Source organism: Apostichopus japonicus, chromosome 6 (assembly GCF_037975245.1).
Source record: "Apostichopus japonicus isolate 1M-3 chromosome 6, ASM3797524v1, whole genome shotgun sequence".
Classification (NCBI taxonomy): Eukaryota; Metazoa; Echinodermata; class Holothuroidea; order Aspidochirotida; family Stichopodidae; genus Apostichopus; species Apostichopus japonicus.
Genome location: NC_092566.1, coordinates 5,449,965 through 5,470,626, shown reverse-complemented (window position 1 = coordinate 5,470,626; position 20,662 = coordinate 5,449,965). Strand labels below are relative to the sequence as shown.

At 38.3% G+C, this 20,662-nt stretch overlaps 2 protein-coding genes across 5 annotated transcripts in view; one reads left to right on the top strand and one right to left on the bottom strand.

The window, feature by feature from the left end:
• Positions 1 to 4,115: 4,115 nt before the first annotated feature.
• LOC139968789 (CDGSH iron-sulfur domain-containing protein 2 homolog) lies at positions 4,116 to 17,575 on the bottom strand. The gene is made up of 4 exons (XM_071973180.1): positions 17,126 to 17,575; positions 15,604 to 15,782; positions 14,040 to 15,053; positions 4,116 to 7,650 (listed from the first exon to the last, which is right to left on the bottom strand). Exons 1-3 carry the CDS (start codon positions 17,130 to 17,132, stop codon positions 14,967 to 14,969), a joined length of 273 nt encoding a protein of 90 aa, XP_071829281.1. The 5' UTR covers positions 17,133 to 17,575; the 3' UTR covers positions 4,116 to 7,650; positions 14,040 to 14,966.
• Positions 17,576 to 19,001: 1,426 nt separating this feature from the next.
• Positions 19,002 to 20,662, top strand: part of LOC139968786 (protein FAM13A-like) — an 81,628-nt gene continuing 79,967 nt past the window's right edge. For 3 of the 4 annotated variants that reach the window (XM_071973167.1, XM_071973165.1, XM_071973164.1), the window contains exon 1: positions 19,003 to 19,255. The gene's annotated coding sequence lies outside the window, so the exon portion shown is untranslated. Of the gene's footprint in view, positions 19,256 to 20,662 lie in introns of all 4 variants that reach the window. The other variant, XM_071973166.1, reaches the window with a different exon arrangement.

The window sequence follows — 20,662 nt, the reverse complement described above, 5'->3', positions numbered from 1 at the left end:
TGCGAATTGACACTCTATGCTTTGATAACATGTTTTACTACTCGTATATTAAAAGTCATCGATATTTTGGGATGGTTATACCTTATTTCTTTCTGATCGATCACATTCGGATTCCCTTCGATTTTTTTCTTCATCTTCTCTCTATAGTTGCTTTCATAAATTCACTGGCTTCGTTTCTCGCCAACGTCCTCCTCATGTCCTCTGCGTGCGGATTTCCAACCATGAAATTCGGATTGTAGAACGTTTCGTTAAAGTGACATGCGCAGTAGGGTTCCATCCAGACGTCGATGTCGTCGACAAAGGTCATGCACTTCGAGAAGGCGGTGCTGCACGATCGAGGTAAGGACCACAGGAACAGCCGGGTAGCTTCGGTTGATGATCGCGCCATAGTCATGTACTGGTATAGAATGGTTGATCAATTATTACAACAATTTGTTATCAGACAGTTCAGAGGCTTGATCGGTATCGAGTCACATGACTTGTAGAGCTTACGACGAAGAATTGCTACCTACCAAAATAACAGGAAAGCGAAAATAATTTTCTGCTCAACAAACTTTCTTCCTGAAACTGTCGAGTAGAGGATGGGTGTATAAGTATAGTCCCGACAACAGCTGCAAAGTTTCTTGCGGAAGCGTGGAACTCAGTTCAGAAATCCAAAGATAAGCATGAGAGAATATTTATAATGTTCAGTAACTTGTATTCTATCACTACTTGTATCCGCACACTGTCCCAATTCTTTCGCTCGATCTCTCAGGTCTCCATAAATTTCCAGTAACTTCACGCAGCCACACTCTTCATTTTTCTAACAGCCAGCACAACAACACAAGGCCAATTCCAAAGTCAAAGTGAGCTCCCTTTTTCTCACACAATATCATAACTTACCCAATACCAGTAAAAGAAAAATAATCGAAGCCCTTACCATTAAAGCCAGTAATAACTTAATGAATGGCTGTGCTGGACGTCAATTGGATATTTAAGCTTTTCACATCTTGCTGGTCCGTCTGTGCGCTCCGAATACAGTTTGTTCGCTGGTGCGTCTCAGCTCAGGGGAATTGGTTTTAAAGTTTTTACTTATATACACGGAGTCGGTAGTTTGCACCTCATTCCTTGATAAAGCTTTATATATATATATATATATATATATATATATATATATATATATATATATATATATATATATATATATATATATATATATAAATTAGGTAAGTGATTGGAAGTAAAACAGCCAATGTTTGGTTTTTGCAGAGCTTTCGAGCAAAACTAGCTCTTCTTCAGTGCATGATCACCGAAAGTGAAAACTAGTTCTTCTTCAGTGCATGATCACCGAAAGTGGTTACTTACCGTCAGGGGGGGGGGGCATCCGCCCCCTGACCGTATGGACGCTCCGCCACTGCGCGGCGGGGGTGCAGCCCCTAATTCGCCATTACTAATGTAAAAGAGAGTTTTGACATAATTGGACCTCCATGCTTTTTATACATCTACATGAGACATGTCGTTGTTTACATTAGCATCCCGCGGTATACTGCGCAATTTTAACGGACCGTACGGTACACGATGGCATGCGATTTAATAAACGATGCTTGCTTATAGGTTTAATAACATGAACCGGTTGAACGCGCGCGAAGCGCGCGAAAACTGTTGGTTATTTTTCAGGCAAGTCGGACAATTTTGAGGCTTTTCATCCAGGAACGCCATTTTCATGCTCACTAATATGATGTGATATCTGCTGTTTGCGTTACAATTTCGAACAGTCGCGTAGCGAGGAATTTGCCAAGGGAGGGGCGAAGCCTGTAGGCAAATTATCTAAGCGTAGCGCCACCATAGGTTGGCGTGAAGCGTACAAGCAAATTTTGGCCGAAAATGTCTCCCAGATCGCTGGAAATGACACTTCCCAGGCCTTGTAAGTTGCCTCTAAGCACTTTCCATTTTGAAATTACTTAGCGATATCATTTAAAAAAAATGCTGAATGGGGGGGGGGGGCTGGCGGTCGCCCCCATCCAAAAATGCGTCATGTTCTCCGACTACACGGTAGAGTTCGAGACCAGCCACAGTTGGTTTCATAGCACAATTCTACACACGCGTTATGATAGACCATATATAGTATATATATATAGATCATTAGTGAGAGAGGAAAATGGAAACGTCAAAAAATGGAGTTGTCGGTGTAAGGGGTTTGGTAAGTCACACTTTTACGAAATCCGTCACTGGCTACCCTTCAGCGCTGTAATGATGTCACTGTTCCTCTTTCTCTTCCCGGTGTCTTCGCGTTTTTCTTTTGCTCCCTCCTTTTCTCCTTTTTCTCTCTTTCTTCTTTCTTCTTTTTCTTTTCCCTTCCTTCCTCTCCTTCCTGCTCTTTTTTCCCCTCTTTTTTCCTTTTTTCTTCTCTTTTTTTTCTCTCCTCTTTTTCTTACCCGGGGGGCGCGCGCCCCCAACGCCCCCCCCCCCCTGGATACGCACCTGTATAGCCACACAAAAAGACTATGCCACCAAATATTGGGAGGGATATTAGATACTATATCCCCCCACCTAAAATATTGGTGGACATGTCCCCCCCCCCATCCCCCCATGATCGCCGCCCATGGTACAAAGATACGGACAGCCCTGACGTACCCTTCTATAGTGATATTGAAATCACCACATTAATATCCGTTGTTTGTGATTCTACCGCTATAAAGTGCTTATCCAGTTAATCAAATTCTCGCCAAATTAAAACAACAAAATCAAGAGATTTCAAGATAAAACTCCACTCTATGATATCGAACGCTTTTTTCTTTCAAAATCTACACAGAAAAAGAAGACCGCTTTTCTTGAAGAAGAAATAATTTTCTATGAAGGAATTTAATATAAACGAAGTTTTCACCAAATAAACCGATTCTTGATTAAACAGTCTGATATGCGCTTATAATAGAGTGTAGAGTGTGCTTTAATTCTGTTGGCGAGGACTTTTGCACATATTTTCTAGAAGATATAGGGCGAGTAGTTCCTAACTTAGTGAAACACTTAACCTAGATTCGGGATTGAAGTAGTGATAGCACGCCCTTGCTCTCTGGTGAATTTAGTCAAATCATAGCCATCGACAAAAAAGCTCCAATTAGCCGCCAAAGTGTGTATAAAATTCTGCTGAATGAGTCCGTCGCTACCAGGACTGGCCGTTAGGAAAGGAAACATGATATTGCAGTTTTACCGAACCAATGATGACATCCAGTAGCTTAACTAACAACCCTGCCCACCCCCCCCCCATCCCCCTATGATTCTTCCTCCCTACCCAGATTCATGGAAAGAAGTGACTTTTTTGTTACTATAGGGTCGTTTTATACTCAGTGTCAGTTCCTATATAATTCCGAATTGAACAGAAACAAAATCCCACCAAGGGTTTTATTCTCTATTATTACCAAAATAGAAAACTACTTTCCAGTGAAACAAACAAGAGACTATATATCAGCCTTGAACTTTGTGTAAATTCTATCATCATATGTCAGTTACAGGCCTATCCTGTTGCAAGTGAGATACCAGTATATTTATATTTTCTTCAGCGTTGCAACAAGAGATACCAAAATCAAATCAGGCAAACCAGGCAGTAGGCTTATCATTGATACTATATTACATACACGAGGCACCCATGGCTGAAAGTACATTTCTGAACAGCACGTCACACTTTCTAAATTGAAAAGATTCCAAATTTGAGTTAAAATGTTGAATTGGAAGCCACCCGACGTGTAAGTTGTAATCCATAAGCCCTTGCGGGTGTCTCCCACATTTGTGGTCGCTTAAGCGTCGTTAAAATAACTGCTGATTATTATTATTATTATTATTATACTTTCATTTGGCAACAATTTCTTTGCAGTTTCGTTGTATGTAATAGTATAGCGGTCATGTTCGTTAACTTCCAGAACTGACTAGTCGTATCTTTTGCGGGGGGGGGGGGATTGGGGGGAGGGGTAGGATGTCATGTCGCCTGGAGGGGGGATGGAATAAGGGGGGAGGTGCTACCTATAATCTTCCATTCCAAATGTACATGAACTCTCACAACGTTTGTTCCATGCGGCTGCTAGCAGGTAGCACAATGTCACACCCAGTACAAATATTACAAACAAATGAAACGGCAGAAAGAATTTAATTTAACTATTAAATTTATTCAAACTTAAAGCATACCTAAACCACCATCGTTTACTCGTTGATCCAAGGTTCAACGTATAACAGTTTTAAATCGTCACCATCATAAATATTTACTTCCCAAAAGAAATTAAAACATTGAGAAAGCATATGTTTTTTTTTTGTTATTATTTGATGATTATTTTTTTGCTTCTTGCATGTGATTAATGGTCTTATGAAAGAGGAATAATGAAATGTTGCGAATTCAATTAATTTCACCATAACTTTCTCACTTTGAAACATTCAAAAGGTGAAAGATTGCAGACCAGATGTCTTAATTTGACCAAATAATCTCATTTTGAGTAAAGATTGGAAAACTGTCAAAAACAAACACAAGAATCAATTTGAATAAGTGAACATCTAAAGGCACTTATTGATAGGACATGACGTTGAGATGACAACTAACATGGATGAAATAATTCCATATCTCACAAAAAGAACAGAAGAAAATGATGTCAAGGTGTAACTATTGAAGGTATGAAGAAAAATTCACCATAGAGATGGAATTATTACAATTATATTATTACAAAACATTGCCTAATTAAAAATCCAAGTCTCTGTAATATTAGCTCCATGATATTTTCCTTACACAATCAAATGTTTGTTAAAATGATGATTTGTAATGTATTCGTTTATGGTATGTTAGAGTAGCTAGCTATAACGTGAAGCAAATGGGGGGGGGGGGGGGAATAAGGCATAGAATTTCAGCAAAATGGTATCTTGCTAATTTTGTAACAGGTTTACAACAACATGGTAAACACAAACAAAGCTATGAATAATAACAAGAGCCCAAGGGCACTGTGGTTCCTTGCTTGGGGTATATGACAATACACATATTATCAAGCAAGATTGGGCTCAAATAGTCCAAGCAATTGTGGCCCTACATGTACGCATAAAGTAACCAACACTATAGCCAACACTTTTGTGATCACAAAATGTGATCGGATTTTTGATCAAAAGGCACTTTTGAGATCTAAATATGGCGTCGAAAATGTAAGAAGTATAAGGTCACCTACAAGCGGGTCAACAGATATGATAACATTGGTGACCACAGATGACATGACCTTTAAGTTTGAAAATGTTCCACCACCCCATTCACAACTTGTCCCAAATTATCAACCGTGTCACACCTTGGTATTGGGATTTAATTGCATTAAATGTCTAAAAATTAACTTTGAACTTGTATACATAACTTCACACACAAAGGTCACCCGTAGGTCAACCAATTGACATTTTTGATCGGTGAGACCTAAACGGAGCATCAAAACTCTAAAAATTCAAACATGTTTTCTTTGCCCATTTTCTAAATAAAAAATACTAGTTTTTTAACATTAGCTGACCTTTGGTGACCTTGGATAACATGACCGCTAAGTTGGAAAATATTCCCCTATACCATTCGCAACTTGTCCAAAAAAATCAACCTTGTCACACCTTGGCACTGGGAGTTATTGCCTGAAATGTCTGAAAATTAACTTTGACCTCGTATAACTTCACACACAAAGCTCATCGAGGGGTCAACCTGTTGACATTTATGACCAGAAGGTACCTTTAACATCTGAAAATAGCATCGAAACTGTAAAAATCCCCAAAACACGAAAAGGTCACCAGAGGTCAAATTGAGGTCAAGGGTCACCCAGATGTGGGTGGACAATTGGATTACGTAGAAGCAACTCCCAACCCTAACTGACAATTCGTTCTCAAGTTATCGCAAAAATACTAGTTTTTTATCATTAATTGACCTTTGGTGACCTTGGATCACATGACCGTTAAGTTTGAAAATATTACCCTATACCATTTGCAACTACTCCAAAAATATCAACCGTGTCACACCTTGGAACTGGGAGTTATTGCATTAAATGTCTGAAAATTAACTTTGACCTCGTATAACTTCGCACACAAAGGTCACACGGGGGTCAACCCATTGACATTTATGATCAGAAGGTACCTTTAACATCTGAAAATAGCATCGAAACTATAAAAATCCACAAAACACAAAAAGGTCACCAGAGGTCAAATTGAGGTCAAGGGTCACCCAGATGCGGGTCGACAATTGGATTACATTGAAGCAACTCCCAACCCTAACGGACAATTTGTTCTCAAGTTATCGCAAAAATACTAGTTTTTTATCATTAATTGACCTTTGGTGACCTTGGATCACATGACCGTTAAGTTTGAAAATATTACCCTATACCATTTGCAACTACTCCAAAAATATCAACCATGTCACACCTTGGAACTGGGAGTTATTGCATTACATGTCTGAAAATTAACTTTGACCTCGTATAACTTCGCACACAAAGGTCACACGGAGGTCAACCCATTGACATTTATGATCAGAAGGTACCTTTAACATCTGAAAATAGCATCGAAACTGTAAAAATCCACAAAACACAAAAAGGTCACCAGAGGTCACCAGAGGTCAAATTGAGGTCAAGGGTCACACAGATGCGGGTCGACAATTGGATTACATTGAAGCAACTCACAACCCTAACGGACAATTTGTTCTCAAGTTATCGCAAAAATACTAGTTTTTTATCATTAATTGACCTTTGGTGACCTTGGATCACATGACCGTTAAGTTTGAAAATATTCCCCTATACCATTTGCAACTTGTCCAAAAATATCAACCACGTCACACCTTGGAACTGGGAGTTATTGCATTAAATGTCTGAAAATTAACTTTGACCTCGTATAACTTCGCACACGAAGGTCACACGGGGGTCAACCCATTGACATTTTTGATCGGAAGGTACCTTTGGTATCCAAATCTAGCATCAAAACCAAACATTTTCTTTTTTGCTCGTTTCCTCCCAAAATAAGCACATTTTTTCTAATGTGACCTTTGACCTTTTGACCTTGGTTTCAGATGTAGTTTAATCTCCTGATTCCAAAAAACAAAACGAAAAGTCTGTGCAACCATCCTAACTCCGACCGAAAAACTTTGACCCCATATAACTTCGCACATAAAGGTCACACGGGGTCAACCTATTGACATTTATGTTCAGAAGGTACCTTTGACATCTGAAAATAGCATCAAAACTGTAAAAATCCCCAAAAACATGTAAAGGTCACCAAAGGTCAAATTGAGGTCAAGGGTCACCCAGGTGCGGGTCGACAATTGGATTACATTGAAGCAACTCCCAACCCTAACGGACATTTCGTTCTCAAGTTATCGCAAAAATACTAGTTTTTTATCATTAATTGACCTTTGTTGACCTTCGATCACATTACCGTTATGTTTGGAAACGATGCCTTACCCCATTCACAACTACTCCCAAAATATCAACCATGTCGGACCCTGTCAATGGGAGTTATTGCTGTTTTTAATATATTGGTTTTTGGCATCTAACTGACCTTTGGTGACCTTTGCGGGCACCAAAAACAATAGGGATCTTCCTCTTACTATGGGCTATCCACCCAACAAGTTTCATCATGATACATCATTTCCTTATTGAGATATCGTGTACACAAGCCAAGCGTCACATACACACATACCTGTTTAGGGCTCCAAACGGGGCAGTAGGTTTTTAAGGGGATAATCGGGGATATTTGTTCTAAGGGTCATATGGCTTAAATATTAGCTGCACTGGCGTCATTACCCTCTGACTCTTCAAGGTGGCTATTGAATCAGTTCAAATTATGCTTCCTTCCATGAAGGGTCCCTTACCACCCAAGTGTGGACACACATAGTATAGTGCCCTTAACATGAGATCGGGGCTTGTCCCCATTTTGTATGTTACAGTCATTTTAGTGTAGGAAAGGTACCTGTTACATTCAAATCGAGGACATCCTATTGTTCCCTCTGACCTATATCTCTTATCACAAGTTTTAGAAATAAATGTGAGGGCTGTCATTGCATGGTTGTCCATATCATGAATTTACATGACAATGTTGGGTTTTGTAAGCCATTAATATGTCTGCATGGCAACCTCATGTTTACATATACTGCTTGACATCCAAGGAGGACAATGAAGAGGTTCTCCTTTGGAGTGGTCCCCTACGTGCCTATATGTATCTTTCATTGTCACATGTTTGGTACATACTGCTACCATCAGTTTATCTAGACCTGGCCTGTTATCTCTCATTGAGACTTGCTCAACATCTTACATGAATAGTCATATTGTGGGATAATGAACTGTGCATGCTCCCAATGAACATTTAAAAGGTAAGCTGCATCAGCCCTCAATGTAGCATGCAACACTAAATAGGGATTTACTCAATGAAATAAAAACAACTATGGAAAGAAGTGTTCTTCATTCTACAACAAGCTAACATGTATTTATTTTAAACTCAACAAATATTAAACACATTTAAGAGAAGATAAATAATGGTTGTGTGCACCCCACCATAGTGTCAGAGAATAATTGTTGAAAACTCAAAGAAAACACAATTCATAGAAGCTATGACAGAACATGCATGGAAATGCTGAGTATTCTTTTAACAATGATAAATTGAAAACCAAAATCTGATGGATTAGCACCACAAACATATTTACAAGGTCTTGCCAGCTGAATAAATCACTAATTTAACATGCTCTATACCAATCAATGATAAACATGTATTATGTTCAACCTAAACATCAGGCTACCTTAACTACTTTGGTTCAACACATTGACTCTTTTTAATGTATGGTTATGCTTCTTTTGGAAGCCAGTAAAACTGACCTTTTTGCAACAAATGTACCTGTGTTGCAGCAAGTAAAATCCAACTATTACACTGTAAAACACTGTTAAAAAATTTTCATGCTTAATTGCTTTCAGAATAGCAACTTTCCTTCAAACAGTTACTTAAACCATTAAAGACATAAAGTTGATGAGGCACAAGCACATTCAGAAACCATAGTTTTTTTCTTTGACTTTTGCTTGATTATTGAAACTACACTAACACAAACTCAAAAACTGTGTCATTCTGCAGCAATAATCAAACATTTGTTATGAGCATATGAATGTAGAAGGTCGTTAAAAATCCAACAGAAAACATAATTTATACTTTCTAACTTAAACCAACAAATTAAGTCATCTCTAAAATAACAATGATGAAATAAAGCAGTACATGAGATTTCTTCATCATATTTTTGGTCCTGGCAGTTATATTTGGTGTTATACGTGCTGAGTGGTTTTGAGGTTTATTCTCGATTCCTTCGAGAGAACATGCATGAATAGCTTTCTTTTCAAGAAAATTTTGCTGAGAAATGTCTTCAACCAGATGACAGCCAACACAAAACTACCTTTATCACCATCACACTCACCTCACTCAAACAATCATGATGTCCTGTAACATATAATCAGAAGGTTGAATGAGGAAAAAAGCTTACAAAGCTAGCAGTTAAAATTACAAACAATGAAAAAGAGTGAAAGAAAATTTAAGGGCAAAAAGTAATAATACTGTTATCAGTATATGCATGACCTTTTCTCTCTGTAATTAAAGGCCAGGTAGTTGTACTCAGTGTGAATTCAACTGAACTTGCATAATTTGTTAACTACTTAAATGGAAAAAAGCAACAATCCTCCTTTCCCAATTTGTTGTCACAAAGTATGTTTGAATCAGTTTACACTGATTCCACCACCACTTCACCAACAATAGGCTAGGGATGACATTAGATGTCTTCCTGTCATTTAAGCTCCCAGAGGTGGTGAAGTGACCTAAACTGGACATTCTAGTATGTGTGTAAACTATACTCAAAAGTAGTTAGCCACATTAGGAACACACACAAATAATTTAAGGCACCCTGGAATGCAACTGGGAATATTAACAGTGCTCCCCATTTCCAGTGTGCGGTGACCTAGCGTGTTGTACACCTCTGGTACATTCACACCAAGGGTAGTACTAACATCAGTTTAGTCAAAAGTTGCAAACTGTCCACATGATTCACACTAAAACTCCGTGCTCCTCTAACCCCCCACCCCCACCTCTTGCTGGAACACAAAGGAAAAGTGACATGGCTTCCAGTAGAGAATAATACAAGGTAACCATCCAACTGGTGGCAAAGCTACAGTAAAAAAAAAAAAAGGTTTATCCAAGCTTTATCCCTGGCATGATAGTCACAGCAGCTCTCTTGTAAACTCCAGCAGCTCTGAACATCTTGTTCTGTACTTAAGGTCCTTAAGTATATACATCAACATTCACAGGACACAATGCAAATGTTTCATACTTGTTGGCATACAACTACGGACCAGAATATAACAGTGGTCCCCAATTTCAATGAACAGAACTTGTCTAACTCATATTCACACCTTCTGTTTACATTGTATTTCAAACATCACTACAGCAGCATCATGTCATCAACCTTAACAATGTGTTCAAAACTGATTTCTCTTGATCATGTTTTAATTAGCTACACAAATGTATGTTATAGCAAAAGACATACACATGTCTATGAACCCTAGCACCCAATGGGGATACTTATAACAGTGCTCCCCATTGTCAATGTGTGATCACCTGTGTACTCATTCCTCTGATTGGCCCACTTTTCATTTGAAGTCTCAACCTCTCAAAAGCCTATAAGACTGTCCCTAACGTATGCCTTTTATTGAAAATGTTACCATTTTACATTCTCACTGATGAAGCTATAAGTTAGAGTTTCACTAAGGTAACTATGAAATCAGTGAAAGAGACCTCTTCCTGACTTTCTAGCTCTTGGAGTTATGCTGTTTCGAACAAAGTCCTTAACGTTTCTCCAATTTCTTTTCTGAAGACACCTCTCTTTCTTCAAGGTCGCCTGAATAGCTTCCTTTCCTGGCAGCTTTTGCATAGCTATGAAGTTACCCAGGTGACGCTTAACTGCAGCCTGTTCTTCTTCTGACCAAGGTACTTTTTTGGGTCTAGAGGGCACTGCTGTTTTGAAGTTATTGGCTGTATTGGTGAGGGGTGACTCCTTGAATTTCTTCCTTATAGTCAAACTTTCATCACTGACAAGTGGATGTTTGGTCCCTATATCAGAAGGAAAAAAAGAGAAAAAGTAACAATAAAAAAGTAACAAATAATAATTGGCAGGGGGAGGGGGCGGTTGGTTTTTGTATTGTTTTGATATATTTTCCTTTGCATGGTGAGTGGCCCTACTTGTTAAGCTTTGCAAGGTTTTCTTTGCCACTCCCTCATTTATGTTAGTAATTCTTTACTGTTAAACATGTACATTGAGGAAAAACAAATAAATGAAATGAAATAGTTAAATGCTCTTCGATTAAACAATAAAAAAATCTGATTAAATATATGGCATATGTGGTCTTCCAGAGGGTTACTGTCTTTATCCTTAGACTTGTACTGTTCTCATTACAGGAAAATGTAAGTCATAAAAAAAGTGCTATTTCTAACAAAATGACAAATGCTGGGGATCGAAGTTAGATTTAAGCTTCAGATATTACATAAGTGGTAGTTTTGCTCTGCATACAACATTTTCCCTCAATGTAAAATTCTCTTTTCTAAGAAGTGGCATTTCTTAATAGCCTCATATCTGTAACATAGTAAAGGAGTAACACAATTGAATGTAAAAAGGCAACTGAGTAACTGCACTTGATTGAAATTGAAGCAGCAAGGGAACCAAACACTAAAGCCAGATGGAACAAATGAAAGTTTCCACTGTATTGCAGCAGAAACTGCCCCTTTGCAAATGATGTGGTGGTTATCACCCCTCTACCTTTAATCAAAATATTGAATGCCGAAGGATATTGTTAATAAGAAAGCAAATGCATGAAATGAACAGCACAATTAAAACTGAAAAACAGAAATTTTAAACATAGCAACACTAAATACTGTATGGCTACTACTAAATAATCAGTCCATATTGTGCCCTACTTATGGACCCAGGTAATCAACTTCCTGATGACAGCTTAGTTGTTCCTTGGTAACCTATTATGAAGCTACTATTTTGTCTAAATCATATCTGAAAGATGCTTAAGTTACTTATAAACAGTTGAAGAATTGTTATACTGTGAATACTTTTCAATGATTACATTGATGGAAGTATTAAATATTCACCTTTCTGTGCTATTTGCAGAACACAAAAACTAGCTTCTTTGTCTTTGACATTAATATATGTTAATGCCTCCTCCAGTGGACCTCCACGTCTTCTGGTCCTGGTCCTCATCATATTAACTGAAACAAAGACGTAAAAATGTATTCCAGAGTTATAACTTGCATGATGAGACATTTGAAATATCACTCAAGGTGAAGCGCAAACAACTGTTACTACAGGAGTTTGTTTCAAACATGCCCTTGTTACAATATCTAACTCTATGACAGTAGAGTTAGACCTTTTTACTCAATTCAATGGAGCTAACTTATACGCTACTTCCAGTTCTCAACGTATGGTTCGAGCTCCTTAAAATTTTGACAAGGAAATTTTTATTTTGTCCAAATTCAAAATTGCTCACATCCCAACCCCATTCCATGGCGTTACATTAATCAGAACTTGCTCACAACAGTGACACTTCTGCTGTAAAACTGTGATAAAAAATAAAGGCCTTAGAAATAAACTCCATGCATGTCTATAGCAGAATAAATGTACTCAAGCTTGCTGCTAGTTCTACTTCAGACAATGTCATGACGCCTATTACAGGTCACTGCAAACTTTGTGGGCCTAATACAATAGTATTAACATTTGTTCCACATATCACTGACAATTATGAATTGGCTATGTTCCCTAATTGGATTAAATATCCTAATAACTAGGTACAGGACTCTATGCAATGATAGAAAATACCTAACCTCAAACTTAAATCACCAGCTCTTTTCTCAGGCCAACTCTTAACTTAAGATAGCCTAGATATGGGCATGTTCAAAGTTCAAGCAATGAAAAATGTTGAAGTTGTAAACTGAAAGGAACGACGATTCATCATAAACAAAGAGACACCATTCTTTGAGGAAGTCACAGTATAAGCAGTTGTATCTATGGCCAAAGTGACAACACATCTCTACAATTTTGGCCATGTCACTTGAGCTCTTTAGTATAAAATGCCCAACCACTGCTGATGAATCAATATATGACATGACAACTGTGACATCTAACACTTTAATTTCCAAATAGCTGTCACACTGCTCACAGTGACCCTAACAGTCAGTAGTTTGTCAGCCACTTGAAAATAACATAAGGAAGACCTCACTACTAGTGCTACTATAGTGTGTCATTGTTGTTAATGGCAGTACCCTACGTAGAATAGCCTAGGTACTCCTACTCCTTGTACTAACCTAGTATGATAGGTTAGGCCTAAATGTTCAGTAGTACTAGTAGCCTAACGTTGTATCTAGTTAGGCCCGTGTAGACATGTGCTTTGACATTATAGCATGTCTACTGCAGCTGTAGTAAGAATTACGATGCTAAATAAACTGCGCAAAGTAACGATACAACTGCAAGTAGCCTACATCTAGCTCCTCCGGTGTGTAGGCCTTATGACAGAACAATGTTAACTAGCCTAACCTTTTACTAACCTATCATGGGCCTAACCACTGACGATCGGTGGAACTTTGCAGCGCTTAAGCTTACTGAGAAAACCCTTAAACTGCTGGGGGATTTCTGTCAAACATTAATAAAGAAAATCACAAGTGATACCTACCTTATGTAGCTGACAAGTAATCACTTGGATGAAATCGGGGACACACGTGAAGTGGTCATCATCTCTCGCGATCGGGGACGTAGCTTTACGGATGTGTGGTAATAGACTATATGCGACACTTACACACTTAACACACGCAAAAAGACGTTTTGACGGCCAACCGAGGATAGTGCTCAAACGGCCACGAAAATTTGAGGGCGTGCTCCAAGAAGTCTAAAAAGTGCTTTCCGAGTGAAAATAAAATCGGGGATATCCCCGTTCTGCGCGATAGCCCCAGTTCACGGGTCATTTTTCCAGTGTGTATCCCCGATATACGCCCTTTACAAACCCACACACACACACACACACACACACACACATACACACACACACACACACGCCAAGTTGAACGCATAGGTTCCTTGCTTTGCAAAAAGCAAGGAACCAAAAACGGGAACCTACTTGAAGGAAAGCTCATCCCACTGAGTCAATATCATTGTCTAAAGTATTTTGCTAAATGACATTTCCATTTCAATATCTTGGGATGAATGGTTTTTATGAGGAAAACAGCTCCCTGGCTTATATTTAAGTAAATGCAACCGTGAAGGGTCACTACTGTAGATAATCCTTTAAGATTTGTAATGTATTTGTTTATGGTATGTTAGAGTAGCTAGCTATAACGTGAAGCAAATGGGGGGGGGGGGGCGGAATAAGGCACGGAATTTCAGCAAAATGGTATCTTGCTAATTTTGTAACAGGTTTACAACAACATGGTAAACACAAACAAAGCTATGAATAATAAAAACGGGAACCTACTTGAAGGAAAGCTCATCCCACTGAGTCAATATCATTGTCTAAAGTATTTTGCTAAATGACATTTCCATTTCAATATCTTGGGATGAACGGTTTTTATGAGGAAAACAGCTCCCTGGCTTATATTTAAGTAAATGCAACCGTGAAGGGTCACTACTGTAGATAATCCTTTAAGATAAAAATATTCATCTTACTCATTTATTTGCTTTTACATAAGTAAAACCACCTCAGTACCCATTCTAAAAAAGGTGTTAAGTCATGGATGACTAAAAACTTCAAGAAAGTTGAATGGCCAATTGCTTTTAGGATAAAATTATGATTGCTTGAACCACTGCAATGAGTTCATTTTCTTGAGTTCATTTTCTTGGCCTGTATTGTACAGTTTTTTTTTTCTATATAGTTTATTGAAACCTTATACCAATTTTGAAATGTTATATAATTGTTTCATGGCAATGCTTATTATCAGGAACTCTAGCTCCTCCTGTTCAGCAGCAGAGGGCCAACATTGTCTCCGCAACCCTTGTTGTGTTTGTTGTGGCTTCCATCACAATAGGGAAACTGAAATAAACAACAACAGTAAAGAATGCAGTTAAGAAAACAGGTTTGGGAGGAATCATATTTCACACCTTGCCAATCATTTTTAATGGTCAATAAATATTGTTATCTACAGGTACATAAATTTGTGTAGAAATCCTACTATACATCTTTGCATAAATTTGCATGTTGCAATTTGACTAAACTTTTGCTGACTGTGCTTTAACATGTGAATAATATGCAGGCTGAAATTCTTCTCAAAAAGATTTTTTTTTTTTCCGTAGGTGCCTAAAAAGGCGATTTAAACAGGCAACTGTAGCAGTCTTGTTATGTATCATTTTCTTCTTTTTAGACATCCATGTGTATGTTCCAATAGTATTTTCAGAGATACTTACATGGATTACGGCATATATTGAATTAAAATTTGATCATTTTGTTTCCCTTTTATTTCATGTTTTGTAAACAAAAGAGGATCCAGCCAAATGAATCAGCGAGACCATGGTGCGTTACTAGTTGGAAAAGTTATTGCGCCAGGAGTGTGGCAAAAACCTTCAGACTAGATGAAGCTGAATACCTTTCCAGATTTCCAACAACGGCAGAAGGCAGTCGCATCGGATAAATCTTCTATATTGACCGTGCTCACCACCTTGGGTTTGTGTTTATCAACACAGCTATTTACATGATCGTTGGTAGATCTCTTCCCCAACATGTAAGCGACGACGACCAAAACAACCACACCGGCAATCAATATATCTGAAATAGCAGAAACAAAAGGCATATTTGACACCAAGTTTACACTTTACAGTAACCAAGATACTGTCATTCCAGGTGGAGAAAATGTTTCCACACATCACATATTAGCAGCTCTAAAATTGCTCAAACTTTGCTTTTGATTATCAAATACTTTTGTCAATATTTTAAGTTCACAAATTTGTTTGAAGATATCAAATAAGCCGTTTCACATGAGTCATTTCTTTCAGGGTTAGGTGCAAAAATCAGAGTGTGTAAAAAGCTGGCTAAAGTATGTCTTATTCCAATGTTATTGGGCAAACTGCAGCCACTGATAACTAAAGTTCAATATCTTCGACTATCGATCCCATTATTGTACATGCTGAGTTTTGCATTTGGTCAGCAATTTAAACAAACATTGTAATCCTCAAAATAAGATTGGAATACTGTTGACACATTTTCATTCAGGATGTACTGTCCTGAGCCTCAAAATTCAGCTTATTTAATGGTGCCAGTTGATTTTCCCAACTTGGCAGTAAAAAATGAAAGAAGGCTGTTGCGCATTTTCTGCCTGTACACATTACGAACTAACACACATATGAGCAACAATGATCAGTAAAATAAAATATCACAGTTTCCTTCCAAGCATGAACCCTGTATTTATGACAAATATATTGTGGTGCTTCCATACAATCTTTTATGTACAGTAACTATTCCAAGCTATAACAATTGTAAACTTCTGGGTCTGACAGTGTCATTCGGACAAAGACATATCACATGTATATAGCTGGATATGTTCCTAAATAAATTAAAGAGATTTAGGCCTCTATATGGGGCTACAACTATTTGACTGCTCACAGACCTAGAATTTCACAAAATTAAATTTTAGCAAAACCATGCATGTATACATGTTAAACATTCGGATAGGCTTATTTTATAAATAAATATAACCTAAATATGCCTTGGAGTGTACCACTTCAAATATTCTTTTTGGAGGTTGGGAAGAACTCCCTGATACCCCTCTCATTAATGGGAGTCCACTTCAATGACCTTAGGGTCACACCCTTCCCTTTTAAAAAGCCTGGATCCTCCCATGAAGGCTGTCTGAAACTACTTTGGTTAGTACTACCAGCAGCATGCCTATGCTACTCTTTTTGTACTTTGAACTTGGGCAACACACAGACAATAAACAGTTTTGTCAATAAACAGCTACAGTAGGCCATTGGACACAATAAGGCTTCACTCTTTCAATATACGTTTTGAATGGAAGGTGCCCAACGTGCAAATGTCTCCGGTACTACTAAGTTAGGCCTAACGTTACATCAAACCAACACCTTCACGACGTTGTGCCTATTTGACTAACTTACATGACATCGTGTCAGGTGTATCATGAAGATCGTTTAGAGAATCTGTAATCCAGTGCAGTTTTTGTTCCGCTGTATGATACGTTATCCTGTGTCAGGTTGATGTAGGTGCCCAGCCGGTGACAAATATATTTACTGATATAAAGTTGATTTGTACACCAGAAACTTTGTGAACGCTCTTCTTCTTGCACAGGTGGATGAGGAGGAGGCTGCTGATCAATCACAAAACTGGGCACAGTTCTCGTCTGGACAGCATGAAAGGATTCACATAGCTTGTCGGTTTTCATGGCTAGCCATGCATGGATATTCAAAGTAGAGTCCTTTAGCCGCGAGAATCTTCTGATCTTTCAGTAAAATGTACGTTCCGTCTGCCATGCATGGCAGAGTAGGTTTGCAGTTTTGTTGTTTTGTATAACCAGCTGTAAAGTGCAAGGACCCCTAAAGTGCAGGGCATGCAAGGAACCCCTGTGTGATTCTAAACCATTTTGTTTACAACTGTAGCGCCCCCTTTTCAACGGATCCCTATAAGTGCCATTGGCAAGATATTCATATTGCGGTAAACGGAATTGTACATTTCTAGTTGAGTTCATGCTATGTATAGTTCCGAGTCCAGAAATATGATATAAGTTCGTGGGCTTCAGTGTGTTTTTGTTTAGCTTTAGTTTTCGATATCGGCAAAGCGGTTCTAGGACGTATTGGTACAGTTCTCCCTCCTTTACATCCATGAGAAAATAAGTATTTTTTCAACTTAACTTGAACAATAAAATGAGTACCGATGTTATAATGCATGGTCGGAATCTGGATTAGCCAGTAGCAAGCTTGTCTTTCAACAGGCTTCTCAAAAGTAACTGCCGGTCAAATCAAAGGTGACCAGTCAAATGTAATGGTTACATGTTCTTTCTTCAATGTATCTGCAACCTCTACTTAGGCAATTTGCTTCATTGAAGAAAACCCCTTCTATTATTACTTTGACTGAACATTTTACTAACGTTTGTATACTAAAATTTGGGCTCAGTAAAGTTTGACCTACTATTGTAAACACGTGAACCCCGATAACCATGATAGTCTCTCTTCTGAATTATTTGTATCATCAACACTAACATAGAAACTGAAATACTCGCTCTGCTGATATGATAAAATCTTTATAAATCATAAGCTCCTTCCAATCATAAGGTCCCCAGTTCGAGCCAAGATTAATTAACGTCAACTTGAAGCTCGTCATTTCCAGTAAGAAAGAACTTTCCTTCCTTCTCAAGAAGGAACACTGTGGAGTGTTAACTCAGTGGTTAACGGTGTCTTTCAATCATAAGGTCCCGAGTTCGAGTCACTCCAAGATTAATGTATGTCGTCCAGTTACAGAGTTGTTGACAATCATAAGAGTAATAATCATGGACGTGAAATATGAATCTAAGAGATTGACTTCGGTCAGGCTTGCGGCTTTGAAAAGCCAATGAGGCTTCCTCGCGAGTTCCTGCTTGCAGGAGGATCTAAAAAAACTACATACATACAAATTCATGAAATACTTGATAAAAAGCAATCTACCCGAATACATTCTTCAACTAGTAATGCAGAAGAAATACTACATGTATTTTATTGCTGGCACTTTTTTAAACTATAATATGGTTCGTCCAGGTTCTCCCATTAACTTATTTCAAAAATAATGACTATGATGTAAGGAAAGCACATGTCACATTAACATTTTACTGCTTTTCATTTACACCAGAACCGATAACGTCCCTGACTTTTATTTATATCAGACGCCATCTTTTAAACATACACCAACCACTTAAAATTGTAACCGAGGAACTACACCTTCATATTGCACTAAAAGGCTTCCGTAACCATTCCATTTATTTGCTACCCCGTTGAACGCGGTTGAAGCACACACATACCACAAAACAAAACAAACCTTCTTTGAAGCCATTTTGTGGTCGTAGTGCATTTATACGCACAGAAGTTCCAAGTTACACACACGGTATCTTTCCTTAAAAATGTAAATTTTAACAGTTTGCCTTTCAGTGTTTCCAAGCGAACAGTCACAGGAAGCATTTTCTGCCGAATACTTAAGATTTCGAAAGTTGCTACCCTAGTTGTGTCGTCCATGACATAGTCTGAAGGATTGAAGTTTTCAAGGTAGGTTTAGGCTAGCAACGCTAGCCAAGGAGATTTGATAGGCTTATGCTAGGCCTAACCTTAGGCTACACTAGCAATTAAATATTGGCTAGATGTGCTTTGCATCGCTGCGCATGTCTAGGCTTAATTGTGCACTTTACTATGTCTGACAATGTAGGCATAGGGGTTCTTTATTTTGAAGAAAATGAATGATATATCTAGCATAACAATTAACATTAGGCCTACTGCCAAAATTGGAAGCCATATTCAGGCCTAAGGGATTGCCTAGGCTATGTGCAATCTTTTTCTGGGTAATTTTAATGGGAAATTCAACTTAGGTGTGCCTTGAAATTGAATAAGGCGTTCAAAAACTTGTTTGGGATATTTTTGAAATATTCGGTACATATGTGTGATACTAAACAAGTAGGGAAGAACCAGAGGCATGAAACTGGCCACTTTCGGCCAGTATTGGAGTTTTCTACTGTGTGGCATCCTCACCAGACTTACAGGATAAACTGGAAAGTATCCAGAGGAGATGTGCTAGGTTTAGTGCTTCCAATTATTCTAGTGTACCTGGATTTATGCGACCCTTCTTAAGTTAAGGACTGGCTGAGCATTGCAAGCAAAGTAGGCTGATTCTCTGTTCTAAAAGTGTTTACGGTTAGGTAAATGTCCCTTTAGACTGCCCTCCCAATCCTAGTCGTAAGACTGGAAATATACATGATATGCAATTCTGTCATTTGTTTACTTGGACCAAATTGTTATAAATATAGTTTCTTGTCAAAAAGTGTTATTGATTGGAACAGCCTTTCTGCCAGTTTTTTCTGTATTTCTGTTACACAGATTGACCCTGCTTAGTACATTAGCACTCAAAATTAGGACTTGAGTGACCACTTGGTGCAGTAAGGGCATTGAATACTCGTCCCAAACTGTGTGCAGCCATCTGAAAAAGTTAACTTTCTGTTGCTTGCAAGTGATGTTTTGTTTGTGTCGCTACAAAATGCAGACAGTAATGAAACGTGATACCTTGTTATCTTTAGCTGGACCTGAGATGTCCATCGCAGCATTGTGTGTACATTGTGCTGTGGGTATTGACCGCAGCTGTATGTACTAACTGTACACTAGTGTCTAATTACCGATGGTAAAAAGCTGTGTGTATTTTCTGGGATCGATGCTGGTGTCTAACACTTCTGTTACACCTCATTCGAAACTAGGTCAGATTACCGGCATTAGACGTTTCTTTTTGCATGAGTCTTCACACCCTTTAATGGTGAGCTAATCCAGTATCACACAGGGAAGTGCTATGCAAAGTGGGCAAATTGCTACAAACATGCAAATATTTACAGTACTTAGTTAGTTTTTGTACACTGAAACAGACCTACCATTTTTTTGAAAAGTTTAGTTCATAAACAAGCTATATCATAGAAT